General features: G+C 41.3%; 1 protein-coding gene across 8 annotated transcripts in view; it reads left to right on the top strand.

Moving 5' to 3' along the window:
- The window catches only part of FRMD4B (FERM domain containing 4B), a 334,665-nt gene that overhangs the window by 299,470 nt on the left and 16,712 nt on the right, over positions 1-18,483 (top strand). For all 8 annotated transcript variants that reach the window (XM_019947581.3, XM_073787546.1, XM_073787545.1 and 5 more), the window contains 6 exons: positions 10,666-10,742; positions 12,515-12,653; positions 13,133-13,274; positions 14,407-14,540; positions 14,637-14,756; positions 15,920-16,148. In XM_019947581.3, coding sequence (XP_019803140.2) covers positions 10,666-10,742; positions 12,515-12,653; positions 13,133-13,274; positions 14,407-14,540; positions 14,637-14,756; positions 15,920-16,148 — 841 coding nt within the window. The remainder of the gene's footprint in view (positions 1-10,665; positions 10,743-12,514; positions 12,654-13,132; positions 13,275-14,406; positions 14,541-14,636; positions 14,757-15,919; positions 16,149-18,483) is intronic.

The raw sequence follows: 18,483 nt of genomic DNA, 5'->3' as shown, positions 1-18,483 counted from the left end.
CCAATTCATTAACCACAATGCCCTAAGGTATGATGCAAATTAAGAGAAATTTTTTTAACTTCTGAGTTACAATCCACAAAAATTATGGTATTAAAAAATCAGGTCATAAGCAGTTTTTCTTTTAAATCCTTCCTTTGTGCATGAAATGTGTCATTGCAAACTCTCAGGGAAGGTGAAACATCCCAGAACTCAACTTCAAATCGTAGGATGTTCAAACTTAAAAACGATGAAGCTTTATTTAAAAAAGAAAAATTCAAACACGTGCCTTCTAGGTTTTTATTGTTCATTCGGTATTTCAAGGAAAAATGTCTGTTCTTCACAAAGAAGTAGACAATGGGTCTGTGGCTGAGTAAAGTATTAATATATGTCATGACTGATTTGTACCCCTCTAGCAAGTTATTTCCCTGGGGAAAACCAGAACCTGTCAGAGGTGGGAGGAAAAAAAATGACATGCTAGTCAAGGTGTTACAGGTAGACCATAGTAGGATAAAATGATTTTCAAGATTAGTATCTTTGGCATTATAAGACTAATAAAGTCTTGTGATACATGTCATTACCCCAGGGCATTTCAGGGTGGGGAAAAGGTCTTTAGCCATCAGTTAACTGAGTTTTTTAAATTAATTGGAATTCCCAATTGCCTAGAGCAGAATTAAGTAACCAGCCCAAAAGTCTTCCTGTTTCCTTTAAACTCAGTGGCTTGCTTATTTCTCTAAGCACGGCCATCTTGATCATTTCTAAACCCACCTGGCTTCCTCCAACACTACCCCATCACCATGGACCTCCATTAGGATGCTGCTTCTAAAGCTGCTTAAATTCTAGGTGAGGTTAACTATAGGAGAGACAAGAGGATGTGTGCCATCCAGTTGTATTATACTTTCTACATCAATACAAAATGAAGTATGATGTGCAGGGAGAAAAACAATTACAGAATGTCACCCGGAGACCAGTCCATCCGGTCTATACTTTGTAAAGTATATAATTAAGCTCCCGCCACACCAGGAATCAATTTGATCGTTAAAACCTTCTACAGAGTCAGTGGGAGGAGAACTCCAACCCTATAGCGTGGATTTGAAATAAGAACCAGTCTGGCACTCCACTTACTGGTTGGCTGACCTGGAGCTGTCACTCAACCTTCTGGGTCTTTATTTTCTCAACTATCAAAATCAAAGAATTCTATCTACCTACCTCACAGGTCATGATGTACACCCAATGAGTTAGTGAATTCTTTCACTGACTATATATTTTTCTTTTCTTGTTTTAAATTTATTTTTTTTGAAGTATAGTTGATTTACAATGTTGTGTTATTTTCATGTTTACAGCAAAGTGATTCAGTTACACACATGTGTATATATATATTTTTTCAGAATCTTTTCAGATTCTTTTCAAAATATTGAGTACAGTTCTCTGTGCTATCCAGTAGGTCCTTGTTGGTTATCTATTTTATATATAGTAGTGTGTATATGTTAATCCCAAACTCCTAATTTACCCCTCCCCCTGCCTCTTTTCCATAGATATAGAAAACAAACTTATGGTTAATTATTTTTCCCTCACACCATACTCTAATTTATAGAAAGTTTACTGGGCAGCATAGGCATTTGTCTTTTCCTCCTATAGTTAATCACTATTGGAATTTGAAGCAGCTCTTCTAAAACAGGGTACTCTCAGAGAATTGGATGGGCATTGGTAAGTCTCCATTTCCATCTCACCACCGGTAGGCGGATGGAAAGAAGCCAAGGCAAGCAGCCTTATTCATAAAATCACCAAGTTTAGGGACTCCCGTGGTGGTCCAGTGATTAAGAATCTGCCTTCCAATGCAGGGGACGCAGGTTCAATTCCTCGTCGGGGAACTAAGATCCCACATGCCTCGGGGCAACTAAGCCCACACGCCACAACTAGAGAGTCCGTTCGCCGCAACAAAAGATCCCACGTGCCAAAACGAAAGATCCCGCGTGCCGCAACTAAGACCCGACACAGCCAAATAAATAAATAAATAAAATATTTTTTTTAAAAAGGTTTAAAGAAAAAAATCACCAAGTCTAACTGCAAAGGAGGCTGGGCAGTGTATACTCTAGGTGGGTGTTCATGGACAAAGCCATCACTCAAGGTGTTTTGTTAGAAGGAAAAATAGATCCTGAGGGTGATAAGTAGTTCCTGTCACTCTGTGTTTGTTTCCTTGGAAGTCTTCCAGGGGGATGGTAAATAAACAAGTGAGCAGAGAATGAAGACATAAGTATACATTTTGAATAGTCTCTGATGGAAACAAATGAGACAGAGGGACAAAAATGGGATGGGTAGGGATGTTTCAGGCCTCTCTGAGAAAGGTGACATTTAAGCTGAGACCTGAAGTGTGAGAAGGAGCCAGGCTTAAAACAAAGAATGGGTTGGCACGTTCATGTCAGAGAACAGTGTATGCTGATGGGAGGGAGGTGGGCGCGTTATAGAAACTGAGAGACCCCTACAGCTAGAGCTTAAAGAGTGAGTGTGTCCCCTGTAGAAACTGAAGGTGATGGTTGAAAAAGAGGAAAGGGCTGCTGGACAGGCAAAACCATTCGATTTCATTATCTCATCTGCTACTCTGTGTCTCTAGGCATTTACCAAATGGCTGACTTGCTGGCACATACAGAAAAATGAAAGGTAGCTCTCTAATAGGATTGACCAGTCCAAATGCAGAGAAAGCCAGTTAGTACATAAAGCATGGTGAAAATTTTTTCTATCACGGGGCATAAACAGTAAAGTTTTCTTCATTCTGTACTTATAACCAAAGATGGGTTTGGTTTTAATTCATTCATCCTTCAGGAGCAAACCTCTAACAAAGTGCAATGTACTCTGATATTTTTCCAAAAAAAAAAAATAATGAGCCCATTCTGTCTGGAAGGGCCCTATAGTACTTTATATATATATTTTTAAGATTTATTAATTATTTATTTAACTTATCTTTGGCTGCGTTGGGTCTTAGTTGCCGCATGCAGGGTCTTCGTTGAGGCGTGCGGGATCTTTCGTTGTGGCACATGGGCTTCTCTGTAGTTGTGGCGTGCAGATTTTCTCTTCTCTAGTTGTGGCGCCCAGGCTCCAGAGCACGTGGGCTCTGTAGTTTGCGGCACACGGGCTCTAGCTGAGGCGCGCCAGCGCAGTAGTTGTGGCCCGTGGGCTTAGTTGCCCCGCGGCATGTGGGATCTTAGTTCCCCGACCAGGGATCGAACCCGAGTCCCCTGCATTGGAAGGTGGTTAACCACTGGACCACTGGGGAAGTCCCCTACTTTATATTCTTTATCTCGTTTAAGGAAAAAGCCCAGTCCCAGTCGTCAAGGACCTGACAACCCATCTGGAAAGACAAAATCATGTTCAAAAATTAGAGATTTTTATTGAAAATATTTAATAAGCAGACTAGGTACCAACCTGTGAGGAGGGATGCCAGCTGTAAACATCCAGAAGAGCCATGCAGGTGTCTCTGAGCGACAGGTCAGCCCTGGTTATACCAGATACGTGCAGTGAGCGCTCTATTGCAAGTACTAACAGAAGTCATTAGATCAGCTCTCAGAGGTTAGAGATTTGGCCACAGAGGGAATTTATATGAGGTGGCATCCTCTTAGATGGTCAGATTTTTATATCATGCATTTTCTGATACCCAGGACTTCTTTGTCTAAATAAACGTTTCCAAAAATACTCAGAATGTTTCACTCCTTGTGTTTAAGACCTGATGTTTTGTGTGTGAAGGGTTATCACATCACATCTGAAAAAGTAATTTTCTCTACCTGAGTGTGTACCATTTGGTGTGTTCCCGGGCATTGAGAGCATGGCCTCTTGTAGTCTGATCAGTTGTTCAAAGTCCTCCTGGGAGGGAACATTTGCATTTAGAAAACAATCCAGGGTTTCCCTGGTGGCGCAGTGGTTGAGAGTCCGCCTGCCGATGCAGGGGACACGGGTTCGTGCCCTGGTCCGGGAGGATCCCGGAGCGGCTGGGCCCGTGAGCCGTGGCCGCTGAGCCTGTGCGTCCGGAGCCTGTGCTCCGCAGCGGGAGAGGCCGCAGCAGTGAGAGGCCCGCGTACCGCAAAAAAAGAAAACAATCCAGACATCTATTTGTTCCTAAAGACATACCTAGTTGAGATAAAGAGAAATCCAAAATTCATTATTTTATAGCAAAAATTTTATCTTCTTCATCAACACACTTCACCCACCAAAGCATAGTTATGTCACCAGAAATTATCGTCTGAGTCAGGTGTTCTCATTCTCTGCGCTATTTATGTTTTGGGCCAGATCATTTTGTCCTGAGCATGGTCTCATATTCAGCAGCGTCCCTGGCCTCTAACCACAAGATGCTAGTAGCAGCCTCCCCTCCAGTGTGATAAACGAGACATGTCTCCAGACATGGCCAGATGTTCTGGGAGTTGTGGGTGAGGGTGGGAAGTGAAGAGAAATCATCATTGCTGGAGAACCACTAGTCTCAGTAAAATATGAGAGACTGAGTTCTTTTCTGCAAATGGCTGCCATAATTGCTGCCGTTTTCTTCCTATGAGGTTGAACTGGGAATTACTCTCTTTTTCTTTCTTTTTTGGTTAACATAACAAATCTCCGTAGAATACTCTTCCCAAGTAAGAAAGGCAGGATAGTGTGCTCTGGTAACTGGGGAATTTGGAGCCATGGTTGTGCTTGGGTGTGAATCCCAGATCTGCCCCTATTTAACTTTGGGACCTTGGCCAATTAAACCTCTCTGAGCCTCAGTTTTCTCTTCTGTGAAATGGGGCTAAATGTAGTACCTCCCCATAAGGTTGTTGGGAAGACTCATTCTCAGTCACATAAATATTTGGTCGAAATGGATAGCTGGATAGAAGGTAGGTCAATTTGGCTTTCTCAAAGCTCATCATCCTGCAAAATTCTCATTTTCTGGTACTCCAGGAGGCCAAACAGATCTGCTAGCTGGCTTGTGGGTACTAACAGTACACTCATCAAGTGTAACTTTTTTTAAATGAAAAAAGAATAAATCAATAATACAGTGATCTTGTTTTGCATCACGTTACAGCAGGGGAATCACCCCATGTGAGTCATTATTTGATATACAGTCATACACCACGCTGCTACTATTCCAAATTTAGTCATTTCCAAGTGAATTCGCAGTTAAATGATTAACCTGTATTATAAGTTCTATTACAAAAAAAACCAAGCCTCTGATGATGTCTTTCCTATCATTGCCTAGTGTTAAACATTTGGGTGCTGTCTACTTTCAATCCATCAAGATTCAAAGAGACAGTGCATCCTTTCTGCCCAAGACTTTTCCTTGTCTTTCGCTACCCCAAAGGTCCCCCTTGCTGGTAGTGGGTCACACTCCTCAGCATTTTTGTACATGCTAGGGCATGTCTCTTCTGGGTGCTCCAGTCAGGAGGGAGCTTGCTAGCTTGCTGCCGTTGCGTCTCCCTGTGGACGTGCCTTTGACACATTCCCTTGCCCCTCCTCTATGATCTCTGTGATACAGGAACAGTGAACAGATTCCCTACCTAGAGGGTGTATCAGGAAGCCACCAATGAAATCAACAGAGATACAGCCGTTTTTACAGAGGCTGAAGCTCATAGAATTGGAAATCTGAGGGACACAGAAGTGTCAACAGAATAACTTGACTATTTCTCATCAGTGGAAAGACAGATATGGGATCCAGACAGCAGTTTCTAGTTCTCTTTCTGCTGTTAAGTGGCTCTCCTCCATCTTCAGAAGAGATGATAAAATAAGGGAATTGGACTGAGGGTCCTTCCTAACAGATGCAGCTAGCTTTATCGCTTACTAAATGTTGATTCTCTGAGCCAGGCACTGTGCTAAGTGCTTCATAAACATAATCTCACTAAACCCTTCCAGCAGCCCTCTGAGGCAGGCATTGTTGGTCCCATTTTACAGATGAGGAAACTGAGACTCAAGAAAGTTAAGCAACTTGCCAAATAAAGCGCATGTGGTGAAATCAGCATGTAAACCAAGCAATCTGATGTGGTCCAATCGGTTCAGGTAAGCATCACAAGGAAGGGGACCTGGCTGTTATTTGCCAACAAGAACAGGACCTCACGCATAGAAGGTGGACAAGAAATATTTGTTAATTGAAGAGGAATGTGTAAAGGACTCCAAGAGCTACTTAAGTGTGTGACTCCCGGTTTCCTAAAAGTCCCTCTGCTTTTCCTTACAGTCTTTTTTCCTAAAGTTTGACAGTGGCCTCAGATGTTTAGGAACCAGTGTGACTGTAGCATAGGAAGGGGAAAGAGGTGATTTCTTCCAGTTCTTTAAGGCTGTAATAGTGGGTGGCTATCAGTAACTAAATATTGAGGTTTATTTAGTTTTCCACAAAATGGCTTAAATATTCAACCCATGCATCTCATTAAATAAAGTGTAATAACGTGTGGCAAATTATTCTAAAACCGTCAACTTCCTTTACACCTAAGGATAAAGACTATGGCATTTTACACACGTTCACTTTTAATATAAGATTTGATGCAGCTTTGGTTTTCTGTGTCAGTTATTAAATTTTTGACACTTTCTTTTTTTAAGACAAGGTGATCTGTGACCTAAGGAAACATTCTCTTCCTGTTGTAGTTTTTTGATTATCTCTTTGTTACTATCGTTGTTCACATTGCTCCTCTTTGACTTTTTCGTTTTATCTTTGTTTATTTATTTTGTAATCTCAAAGTAGTCCATGCTATTATTTCATCTCTTGCTATCTACTTCCTTCTTTTGATGCTAAAGGGCACAACTAATCATTCCAGATGAGAGTAGAGTAGAAAGAAGTCCTTAAGACCTAATTTATGGTTTTATTGTCGCCATGCGAGTATTTCCTTTCATTACTAACACCATGAATTCTAAACACAACACAATTTCAAACTCATCCCTCCTAGTGAGTGCTACATAAACAACAATAAATACTAGTTAATGATTGTCATTATGCTTTTTAATGATCACTTTAGAAAACAGTCCAGTTTCATGCTCGTAACTCTGTGTTGCAAAGCAAATAAAAGTCCTCTTCTCCTACCCCCCACCCCCAAATCTCCAAGAGTGGGAATTTTGTCTTGGGCAAATTTTTGTTTTTCTGTTTTAATACGAAAATTACAAATTTTGTTTATACATACACATTCATATAATATAATATATATAATAGTCTTGTTCTATCCTGTAAGACATCGTACCCTGTAATAGTCCTCCTCTGTATGAGCACCGGTGTTCTCCAAACAGTGGAGAATGTGAAGCATGCTTTGCTCCCTTCTACCTTCCTTTGAATTTTGTTCTTTTTTCTTAAATGGTTTCTTGTGACCATTCTTCATCTTTCAGGTGATTTAGAGCATTCCTTATACGTCAGGCCATTTCTTTCTCTTTCTTTTCTTTTCTTTTCTTTTTTTGGCTCTGCTGCATGGCTTAGCTTGCAGGGATCTTAGTTCCCCGACCAGGGATTGAACCCCGGGCCAACGGCAGTGAAAGCGCTGAACGCTAACCACTAGACCGCCACGGAATTCCCTGTCAGGCCATTTCTGTAATACAGAGGCCCCAACAAGTCAGGTCAGCTTGGTGGCTATTTCTTTGGCATTTTCCTATTATCCTTCCATTGGTCCGAAGCCTTGAGTGATTTTGACCAGAGGGGGGCCTTTTATTTACCCTTTAAGGAAAACACTTAAGGACAAAAAGGACAGGAATGAAGATCGGGCAGCTGCCTGCTATGTGCCAGGTGCTGTCCTAGGCGTGTTGCATGAGCAATGGAATCCACTTTAACCTCGGCTCCATTGCCATTTTCAGAGCCTTGTCCTGCCCTCTGAGATGGAGAACTCCAAGATAATTTAAAAGCACAATAGAAGAATGATTTCAGAAATTTCAAAAGAAAAACTAGCTTATTTCCAGCTGCCAGCTAGATCAAGAGCAGCTGCAATTAGAAGTGTTTTCCTAGCAACTTCAAACATTGATAAGAATCACAGAGGTAATACCTGCATAAAATAGAGGCCTCCCAAATGGTTAGGGAGTGGAAATCTCACTCTTGTGTGAAACAGACCAACCTTTGGTCATTTTATACAAACTTCTATTATTTTAATTTTTAGAAATTAAAAAAGTACAGGAATACCAAGAATGTGACTACACCTGCATAACCACTTAAATTGACGATTACTAATATTTTGTTATATTTACTTCATCTTTTTTTTTTTTTGCGGTACGCGGGCCTCTCACTGTTGTGGTCTCTCCCGTTGCGGAGCACAGGCTCCGGACGCGCAGGCTCAGCGGCCATGGCTCACGGGCCCAGCCGCTCCGCGGCATGTGGGATCTTCCCGGACCGGGGCACGAACCCGCGTCCCCTGCGTCGGCAGGCGGACTCTCAACCACTGCGCCACCAGGGAAGCCCTCAACTTGTTTTTATTAATAAAGTAAATCAAACATGACTGGTAACATTGAAGTTTTCTGTGCCACTTACGCCTCATACATTCTACCGTCCCCACCGCTATCACGAAGGAAGCTTGTGCCATTCCTCTTCACTTTTATACTCTTACAGGCACATATATGAAATTACATTTTGCAAAAGCTTTCCAGGGATCGAACCTGGGCAATAGCAGTGAAAGCACCAAGTCCTAACCCACTGGATCTCCAGGGAATTCCCTGCAAAAACTTAGGATTTCAGGTGGGGAAATGGCTTTGCCTTTCAGACTTAAAAATGCAGTCTCATTCCCATAACTTCGTTTGCAAACCAGTTGCCATCTAATTATTTCACTCTTTAAATTAGCTGAAACCCTTCACCTTTTAAGTAGGGTTTTTGCTTGCAGGGGGACCGTCTGCTGTCCGTCTGCTGGCAAAAGCGCTAGTATTTCACGTTTGTAAGTGATAAGAGGGAGAGGTGGCGGCTTTCAGAGATCAGGTTTCAAGTCTGGCCCTGGTTTTATGTGTGTGGGAATGGACGCAAAGGAAAACACAGCTGAGCTGTATTGTGGCTCTTCCTGTCAAACCTGTTCGTGTCCAGGGTGAGTTAAGCGGGGGAGCAATGTCTCCCTCACCCAGCCTCTAGTGAAGTTTATGCCTGGATTCAAAGCAGCTTACTTCCCAGGAAACAACCATCTGAATCTACCCCGTACGGGATTTGAAAAATGTGTCTCTGTCCTGGGAAAATCTGCTAGAGAGAACTTGGCTGTCCTCTTCCTGATCAAAGAAGGAGTGGAACTGGGGTGATGTCACTCGGTGGAGTTACTGATGTCAGTAGGGTGTCAGCCGTGGGAGGTTCGGTTTGTGAAACTGAGTTACACCTAAGTGTCTTAGGAAACTCCATTCAGAACTCACCGGAGCTGCCCCGCCAGGACGGGGCAGGGAGGGAGAGAGCACCTCGGACTTTTCCTTCCCATTTCTGTCCCACTTTTGGAACCTTGGGATTAAAAGAAATGAAAGCCTCAAACCTATGGACATTTTAGAAAATCGGTATGTAGCTTTAAACTCTCACAAATCCTTCTTTCTACCTGGGTGATGGTTGTAGTTACAGACACTACGTGTTCAGACCATGAAGGGCTGTGTTCTTAGTGGGTGCTGGTTTATTTTACTCCGTTTGGGACTGGGGGTCCAGTTTGAAAACGTCTGTCTTCCAGCTATATGTGCACAGGAACCTTTAGCTCGTGCTGTTGCTCTTCGTGAGGTTTACATGTTGGTGAAAAGTCTTGGTTCCCGGACCCCAGGAAATGGTTTTGCTGATCATGCATTGCAGAGAAGTTACTATCTTGATGATTAAAATGCTTTTTGAAGATTGTCTGGACATAATTTTAAAATCCAGCCGAAGTCTAATAATGGAATGAAATCGCTGTGCTAGTATTTCTCTCATCATCAAGACTGGGATGGAGAAAAGAAATTCAACTATGACGTCAAAGTTAAAAGGACAAGCAGGGGCTCAGGTTAACGTGAGGGGTTGGGAATGAACCCAGAAAGTGCAGCAGGGCACACTCAGTTCTGTGAATGAGCTGCTTTTCACAAGTTATTTATTAGATTTCAGATGCCCCCTGCCAGTAAGTAAGTTCTCTTTCTCCCAACCAACTGGCAGATAACACCCAGTGTAGCATTAGAATGTCAGCAGTAGAAATGGGTTCTATTTACAAAAGCTGGAGGCTCTAGCTCAGAAACCAAGAGGTCAGTGTCAGTGTTCAGTCCCACCCTACCCTGCCTCCAATTCCAAATGCTCGGTTTCTGTCCCATTTAGAGGAACTCTTGTAGGCGGGAAACTGGTATCTCGGAGACTCACCCCTGCTTGGGGTTCCATTTTACTTTCACTTCGCATTCTTTTGAATTTAATCTGTGGTCTTATTGAGACAACCCTTTGAATTTCTTTCCATTTAAATATGAAGTCAACGTCTTTGAACAGAAGGCATATGGGCTTACTGGAATCGACGATTTCCTTACCCTTTTATTTAGTTGAGTCAGAGGAAAAATAGTATGCATGTTCCCCACAGTTGCTTGGTTTTATTGTTCAGGAAAGATTGAGGAGGTGAAGATTACCATCAGAAAAAGATTTCAGGTTATAGTTGGTTTGTAAAAAGACTGCATTACATATTCGTGCCTAATCTTAGTGCTTAATTCTTAATCTTAATTCTAGTCTTAATCCTTGATTTTTTCATTATTAAGCTGATTTCTAGATTTAGTAAAAGTTAACCTTAATCAAAGCTGTGTGGCTTTTCTGTTTTCTTCATTTCTTAGTTATTCCAGTGGAAACAGCTGGAGAACTTATATTTCCGTGAGAAAAAGTTTGCTGTTGAAGTTCACGATCCACGGAGGTGAGGATCACAGACTGTTTCCTGTATGAGCCTGGTGACCATCCAGATATGCTGCTCTCAAATTCACGTGCGCGTGTTGTCATTTCTCTTGGGCATATATGTACGATTGTAATCGCTTGATCAAATGGTAACTCTTTAACCTTTTGAGGAACTGCCAGACTGTTTTCCAAAGAGGCTACACACCCTTTTACATTCCCACCAGCCATGTGCGTGGTTTCATTTTCTCCGCATTCTCCCTAACACTTGTTATTTTTAGGTGGGTGTGTGTGTGTGTGTGTGAGAATAGCCATCCCGGTGGTGTGCAGTGATAAGCTCATACTGCTTTGAATTTGCACGCTGAGCATCTTTTCACGGGCTCATTGGCCGCTTGTACATCTACTTTAGAGAAATGTCTATTCGGATCCTTTGCTCATTTTCAAGTTTGGTGTTCTTGGTCACTTAAATAAAAAGTTGCTAAATTATCTGCGTGAGTTGAAGTCAGGATGTAGGCTCTCCAAGTTCTTCAGAGGAATTCCTTATCAGCCCTCAGCGGTTGCTTTTCAGATAAGTTTATGGATATTTGGAGGTCTGAGGGATGGAGGAAACAGCTGTGACAAAAAGATGACCCAAAGAGATAAGGCAAATTCCTACAAAGCACATTGGTGCCCTTCTCCTACCCCCACCCCTACTCAGTGTCTGCTTCCCCCCTCTGCCCCATCTTTCTCTCTCTTGCTCTCTCCTGACTCTGACCCTCTCTCCTCTTTTTATCTGGTGCATAAGCAGTACTGTGGACCAGTTTTGGACATGCATCATATTATTTTTTTTTTTTTTTTTTTTTTTTTTTGGCGGTACGCGGGCCTCTCACTGTTGTGGCCTCTCCCGTTGCGGAGCACAGGCTCCGGACGCGCAGGCTCAGTGGCCATGGCTCACGGGCCTAGCTGCTCCGCGGCATGTGGGATCTTCCCGGACCGGGGTACGAACCTGTGTCTCCTGCATCGGCAGGCAGACTCTCAACCACTGCGCCACCAGGGAAGTCCCATGCATCATATTATTATGTTCATCCTCTGACAGTGCCAGAGCCAGACAATTCTACCTAGACCTGAGATGCTCTCTTACCTTAAGGAAGGTGCTGATCCCGCAGATCCTGGTTGCTTTGTCTTTAAAATATTATCACGTTTATTCCCGCCTTCTTGTGATGGTCGCACATCCTATGGTCTTTAACTAAACGTTTTTATTACAGCCTCTAATGTGGCTAATTCTCATCTGCTGCTTTTTTTAAATATTTAATTTCTGTTATTTCCAATATCATGCTTCTATACAGAATGCAGAATGTGTGTATTTATGTACGTGACCATACTAGACTTAGGTTCTTCTAAAATATTATACAGTTGGTATATTAGTAATCATTTTCCTTTTTAAATTAATTTATTTTTTAATTTCATGTTGGAGCATAGTTGATTAACAATGTTGTATGAGTTTCAGGTGTACAGCAGAGTGATTCAGTTATACGTATACATGTATCTGTTCTTTTTCAAATTCTCTTCCCATTTTCTCATCTGCTTTTGAGTGTGTGAATGTGTTGTTTAATATGCTGCTTTGACAGAGAGCTATTACCCAGGTGGGGTTGGTTTTCTCATAAAAGGAGAAAATCAGAAGCTTGGCCCCTGAGAGCAAAAGAGTTTTGGCAGAGCCCAAACAATTAAGGGGAAGCTTTGTTACATTACCCACTGGGTACATTTTATGTTATGCTGGGCCCGAGACAGATTGTTTGAGTGCTTTCCTTACTCTTTCAGAATTTCAGTATCCAGAAGGACCTTTGGGCAAAGTGGCCTCTTTGTGCAAACGTGGTATGCGAACTCTTCTCTCATCAAGTCCATCTGGGTAATGGCGATTAGTCAGCATCAGTTTTACTTGGACCGGAAGCAAAGCAAAGTAAGTAACTAGAAGCATTTCTATAAGGACAGAGTCCTGTCCCTCATTGGCTTTGTGTTCTCAAGATAAGCTTTCTCAGAAAAGATGCAAGCACGTGGGTTTTTGTTCCTTGAGTTTTGTTTTTTTAAGCTTTACTACCCATTGTTTTAATTTTTTTACATTTAAGGAAGCGGGCAACGTATAACCTGATCTGAAAACTGTAAGATTTGCCAACTTTGTGGCATGCATGTATGTGTGTACACTCAGGATGTTTTAATGTTAATGATTGAACTATACCATGAGAAAGAATCATGCCTAGTTACTAAAACATTTTAACTGCAAAACTGAAATCTTATATTTTTGTTCTGAAAAATATCACTTTTGTATATAAAAATTTTATATTGTCCTCCGTGTTGACATTTTTATTCCATAGTAACTGAATTGCTTTATTAATTTGAAATAGGTTTAACTGAATGAATTCCATTTCAATGTTATATTAGGCAAAAATTCCTTCAGCCAGGAGTTTAGACGATATTGCAATGGATTTGACTGAGACGGGAACACCAAGGGTCTCCAAAATGGTGACACTAGAGGCAAAAAGTCAGTTCATCATGGCAAGCAACGGCAGTTTAATCTCCTCAGGTAATATTTTTGGATTAGAGAGCGTGCAAGCGATCTTTATGTTATTTCACATATTTTTCGTTGTAAACCACTTTCAAATGTATCTTTTAACCCATGATTTTGGGAATAAATAAGCATATGGAACCTACAGTATATTGCGGTTTTGAATAAATTTTGAAATTAATTTTTAAAAGAGTATGAAGAGAAAAAAAAAAGAGTATGAAGAAAGTTAAATAGTAAAGTCAGTTTGTATAATTAACAATAGATACTAAGGTAGTGAGTGCCTCAGGGTAGCTTGCAAGAATATTTTCTCCCCAAAAGGTTCATAAGCTTTTTCTTTCCCCAATATGTAGTTTTTGATACAAACAGTTATCTAATTCTCCATTTAACATAAAGTGAACCATGACTACAGCCTTCAAACCCACCTCACCCCCAAAGTGATTTTTGCCCCTAAACCCTTCCTCTGTAGAAATTTTGGATAAGAGTCTCACTAAGTATACATAACTTCACTAAAAATAATTTCTCATCTAAATCCCATTGTCAGCTTGTGAACCTGAAGCATAGAATATTCCTTTGCCTTGCTTACATTCTAAAAGAACATTCTAAACAACTATCTCAAGGAACATCTTACCTTCTCTCCTGCTCAGAAAAATGAATTTCTTCCTTGGGTGTGTCTGAAACACTAAGCATTTTATCATTGCTTCTAAAATGACTGAGCCAAAATGCAAAAGGCATATCTTATTACCAGGCTCTGTTTAATGCCCAGAAGCATGAGAAAATGTTCTCCAGTTTCCTTTTATTATGTTCAGAAACAAGGAGAAAAGAAATAAACTATTATTAAACAGCAGGTTTGGCTTAAAAATCCCTTGTCCTTTAAAAAGGAAGGAAACGGGCTTCCCTGGTGGTACAGTGGTTGAGAGTCCGCCTGCCGCTGCAGGGGACACGGGTTCGTGCCCCGGCCCGGGAAGATCCCACATGCCGCGGAGCGGCTGGGCCCGTGAGCCATGGCCGCTGAGCCTGCGCGTCCGGAGCCTGTGCTCCGCAACGGGAGAGGCCACAACAGTGAGAGGCCCGCGTACTGCAAAAAAAAAAAAAAAGGAAGGAAACATGCCGTGCGTAAACCTTCTCTGCCCTCCCTCCCAATCCCCACCAGGTTCTCAAGACTCAGAAGTCAGTGAGGAGCAAAAGAGAGAGAAAATCCTTGAACTCAAGAAGAAAGAAAAGCTGTTGCAAGAAAAACTTCTGAAAAAAGTTGAAGAGCTTAAGAAGATTTGTTTGCGGGAGGCTGTAAGTGTCTTCTGCTCTTAGGGAGCACTTCACATCGTGTTTGACAGTTCCAGCCAGGGTCAGTGATCTCCCTCTCGGTTCTGTCCTGTTTTACAGGAGCTCACAGGCAAAATGCCAAAGGAGTATCCACTGAACATAGGTGAGAAACCTCCTCACGTCAGAAGGCGTGTAGGTACCGCATTCAAATTAGATGACAACTTGCTGCCGAGTGAAGAGGTATGAACACCAGCTCTGAGCGTGTCTATCAACAATGAGACAGAAATGCTGTCAGTTCTGTGTGGCTGACTTGTTCCTTTGGTTTTTGAGTTACTGCTGTACATTTTTATCTCACCAGTTAAAAGTGATCATGGAGACCAAGTTGAATTCTTTCTTTCATGCACAGTCTAGTTAAAATTGAGTTCTCTCTCATGACTTTACCCCCGCCAGACAGAAAGAGCACTAAATGAACTCTAAATGTTTATAAATTGAGAAATATTTTTATAAGAATTAAGACTTCCAGCACTAGAGTCTCCCACTTAAAACCAAGTAGCCTTTGGCAGATCGTTGACCCTCTGTGAAGTCTCAGTTCTTGGGTTTTCTCATCAATAAAATGGGGGTAATGATTGTTCTTCCCTCTGAGAGATGCAAGGAGTATTCAGTGAGATAACACATGTATAGCACTTGGGTATAATAAAGTTAAAATATTGGTTAGCCAATATAGAGGGTACTTTCTCATCTGCATGACATCAGACACTATGACCCTACTCGTGTTTCTTGCAGAAGTTTAGCCATCTTGGCTTTAGAAAATGATAGCAGTTTCCATTAATAATAAAGTGAGCATTGCTATTTATTGAGTGTTCACTGTATACCCAGCTCTGAGCTAAGCAATGCACATACATTATTTCCTTTAATCTTCACCATAGTTTCATAAGGTGGGTGTTATCTCCCTTTTAAAAATGAAAAAAAAATCGAAGCATTAAAAATTAAGCAATATGTCCAGGGTCATGCAACCAGGAATCACCCAGAAAGAGGAATCAAACCTCAATTTATCTGTTTCTAAAGCTGTGCATGTGAATATAGCATTCTCTGGCTATGAATCTTGGGTGAAGTATCCCTTCTTGAAAAATACGATCTTCATCCAACCAACTGAGTGAATGGAAGGCCATTCCCTTCTTTGAAAAGGACAGAGAGTTGGACTATTCAGTTAAAGTAAATGGAGGAGGGAGGTCTTGTTTTCTAGGAAAGTGTTTGAGAATACCTAAGCAGTAAAACTTAGGATTTTGTTCTCAGAGAGCATCTGATTTGAGAGCGCATGAGAAAGAGAAATGTTATTATCTAGTACATATCACAGTGACTGTGTGTGTCCATAAAAATAAAACAGTATCATCATGTAAATGCAGGACCCTGCTTTGCAAGAACTGGAGAGCAATTTCCTAATACAGCAAAAGCTGGTTGAAGCTGCAAAGAAACTTGCCAGCGAGCCAGATCTTTGTAAAACTGTGAAGAAAAAACGAAAGCAAGATTACACGGATGCAGTGAAAAAGCTTCAGGAGATCGAAAATGCAATAAATGAATACCGAATTAGATGTGGAAAGAAACCCAGCCAGAAAGCATCAGTTATCTTACCAGGTTAGTAATTAGTAAGGTTTTTTAGAGTCACATAAGTCAATCCTCTTGATGGAATGTACCATTTCCAGACCAGTTCCTTTGGTAAGAGACAAAAGAAAGAACAGGATTAATTATGAGTTTCTTAGGATAAAAATGGTTTGGAATTTCAGTCTTACAAGTACGTTAACTTGGTTTTTAGTGACCTTCTTACTATTGTAATACTATACTATTGCATTGCTTTAATTTTCAGCTTTCATAGCAATGTTGGTTCCTAATAAGACGGATTCACCTTTAACTGGCCTGATGTCACTGCAAGAAATACATTTGAAAACACAGGATATTGAGAGAGCTGGGCCCTACCTAGTAGTTTCTCAAAGGTTTTTAATGCAGCAGACCATACATTTTCTTAAGGACCTATCCAACATATATGGATAGAAAAGAGCTCTTACAGTTATTGTCATTTATGGAGGCTATTTAAAGATACGGGCATATGTTCATGTTATATTATGGAAGGCAGAAGGCAGAATACAAAATTGTAACCATAACATGGTCCTGACATTGTATAATTATATACACACAAAGACTAATTGGGAAAGAGTTCAGAATGTTAATAGCTGTAGAATTTCATGTCACTTAATTTTCTTCCTAATTATCTTCCATATTTTCAAAATTCTCAACATTATATATCTAAAACTTCAATATTCAGGAAAAAAGTAAACTGAAAAACATCTCATTTAGGTCGATTTCAAGTCCAATTGGCCTTCCATATTTATTAGCACGACTTTTAGCCTTGATCACTGGTTGAAATACGATTCTATTTCTTTGATTCCAAGACTTTTTTTTTTTTCCCATTTAAACATCTGTGAAATTGTTATAATTCTTACACTAGATGGAGTGTTACAGTTATGATCGGCAGTGCTTTTTTCTTTTTTTACTGGGACATCAAGTAATGATACATCTTAGATTTGACAAAATATGGTAATCAGGTTTAAAGTGTACTCAGCTTCAGAGCATATGATTTGCAAAGCAGAGATATGGCTTTCAGGAAAGTGAATGCACAGACATCAACACACAAGTGTGCGTCACCTACAGCTGGGGAGTTTAGGATGGCTTTGACTCTAAATGTGAAATCCAGTTGGCCTAGTCACTGGCCACATTCTGGACCTACAGAGACGGATGATTAGCAGTGCACTTAACTTCCATAGCCATTTGTTGTGGCCCGTTCATCCCCAGCTGTGTAAGATTCAAATGTTATCCTTTTCAGTAACTGACATTTGGGCAGCGCTGGTGCCAATGGTTGAGCATATATCGGGTGGATTTTTTTAAAGCCTGCCTGACAGCTGACTCTACTGGCATTTCGCCTTCAAGCTCTACTGTGTGTCCAATTAAGAGACAGTCCTCCTGGCTCTGATAGAGATTAACATTTGAGACTGGATGTGGAGATTCACTTCATAATGGCTTTGAAGCTTACACTGAGGTGTCGTGTTTGCCTGTAACTTTGCCCATCGTTGACGCTGAGTATGGAATGACTTGCCAGAGTACATCAACATCTGAGATATCGCTTTTTGCTAAACCCATTTTGTAACATTTGACGGGCACCAGTAGTAATCAGATCATTATGGGCATTTTCAACCACCAGAGTTCTTTCACCAGCATGCTGTGTTTAGGGAACCAAAAGTATAGCTAACATTTATTGAGCATTTGTCCTGTGCCAGGAGCTGGGCTAAGGGCTTTACATCTATTACGTCATTTAATGCTCACCAAAGCACTAAACACTAGGTACTATTCTTATCACTATTGTAGAGATGAGCCAAATGATGCTTGGAGAGATTAAGTAATTTGCCCTGGGTCTCACAGCCAGTAAGTGACAAAACCAGGATGTGAACCGAGGTCTGTCTATTTCAGTAGTTCTCACTCAGGGGCAGTTTCACGCCCCAGGGAGCATTTGGCAATGTCTGCAGACGTGTTTGATTGTCAAAACTGAGGGTGGGGTGGTGCCGGCATCCAGTGGTGGAGGCTGGAGATCCTACAGTACAAAGGGCAGCACCCACCCTCCTCCACCACCACCACCCCACCCCCCACAACAAAGAATCATCCAGTCCAAAATGTCAGTAGTGCCACCCACTGTTAAGAAACCGTGGTCTGATTGAGAAGCTTATGCACCACAAGTGACCACCACACTCTATCAAGAAAAACCCCTTCTCTTCAGGGGAGGGCTCAAAAAAATAAGTGATCCTAACAGTATAGTAGATTCTCAAAGGACCGTTCTCAAACTCTGTTCCACTTCAATAAATAATCCAATGTAATATTTGTACAGTATATAAGATGTTTATACCATCAGTAGTCAATGAGTTCA

The sequence above is a fragment of the Tursiops truncatus genome, chromosome 10 (assembly GCF_011762595.2).
Source record: "Tursiops truncatus isolate mTurTru1 chromosome 10, mTurTru1.mat.Y, whole genome shotgun sequence".
Classification (NCBI taxonomy): Eukaryota; Metazoa; Chordata; class Mammalia; order Artiodactyla; family Delphinidae; genus Tursiops; species Tursiops truncatus.
Note: the sequence above shows the minus strand (reverse complement) of the source record. Positions and strands in the feature narration are given on the sequence as shown.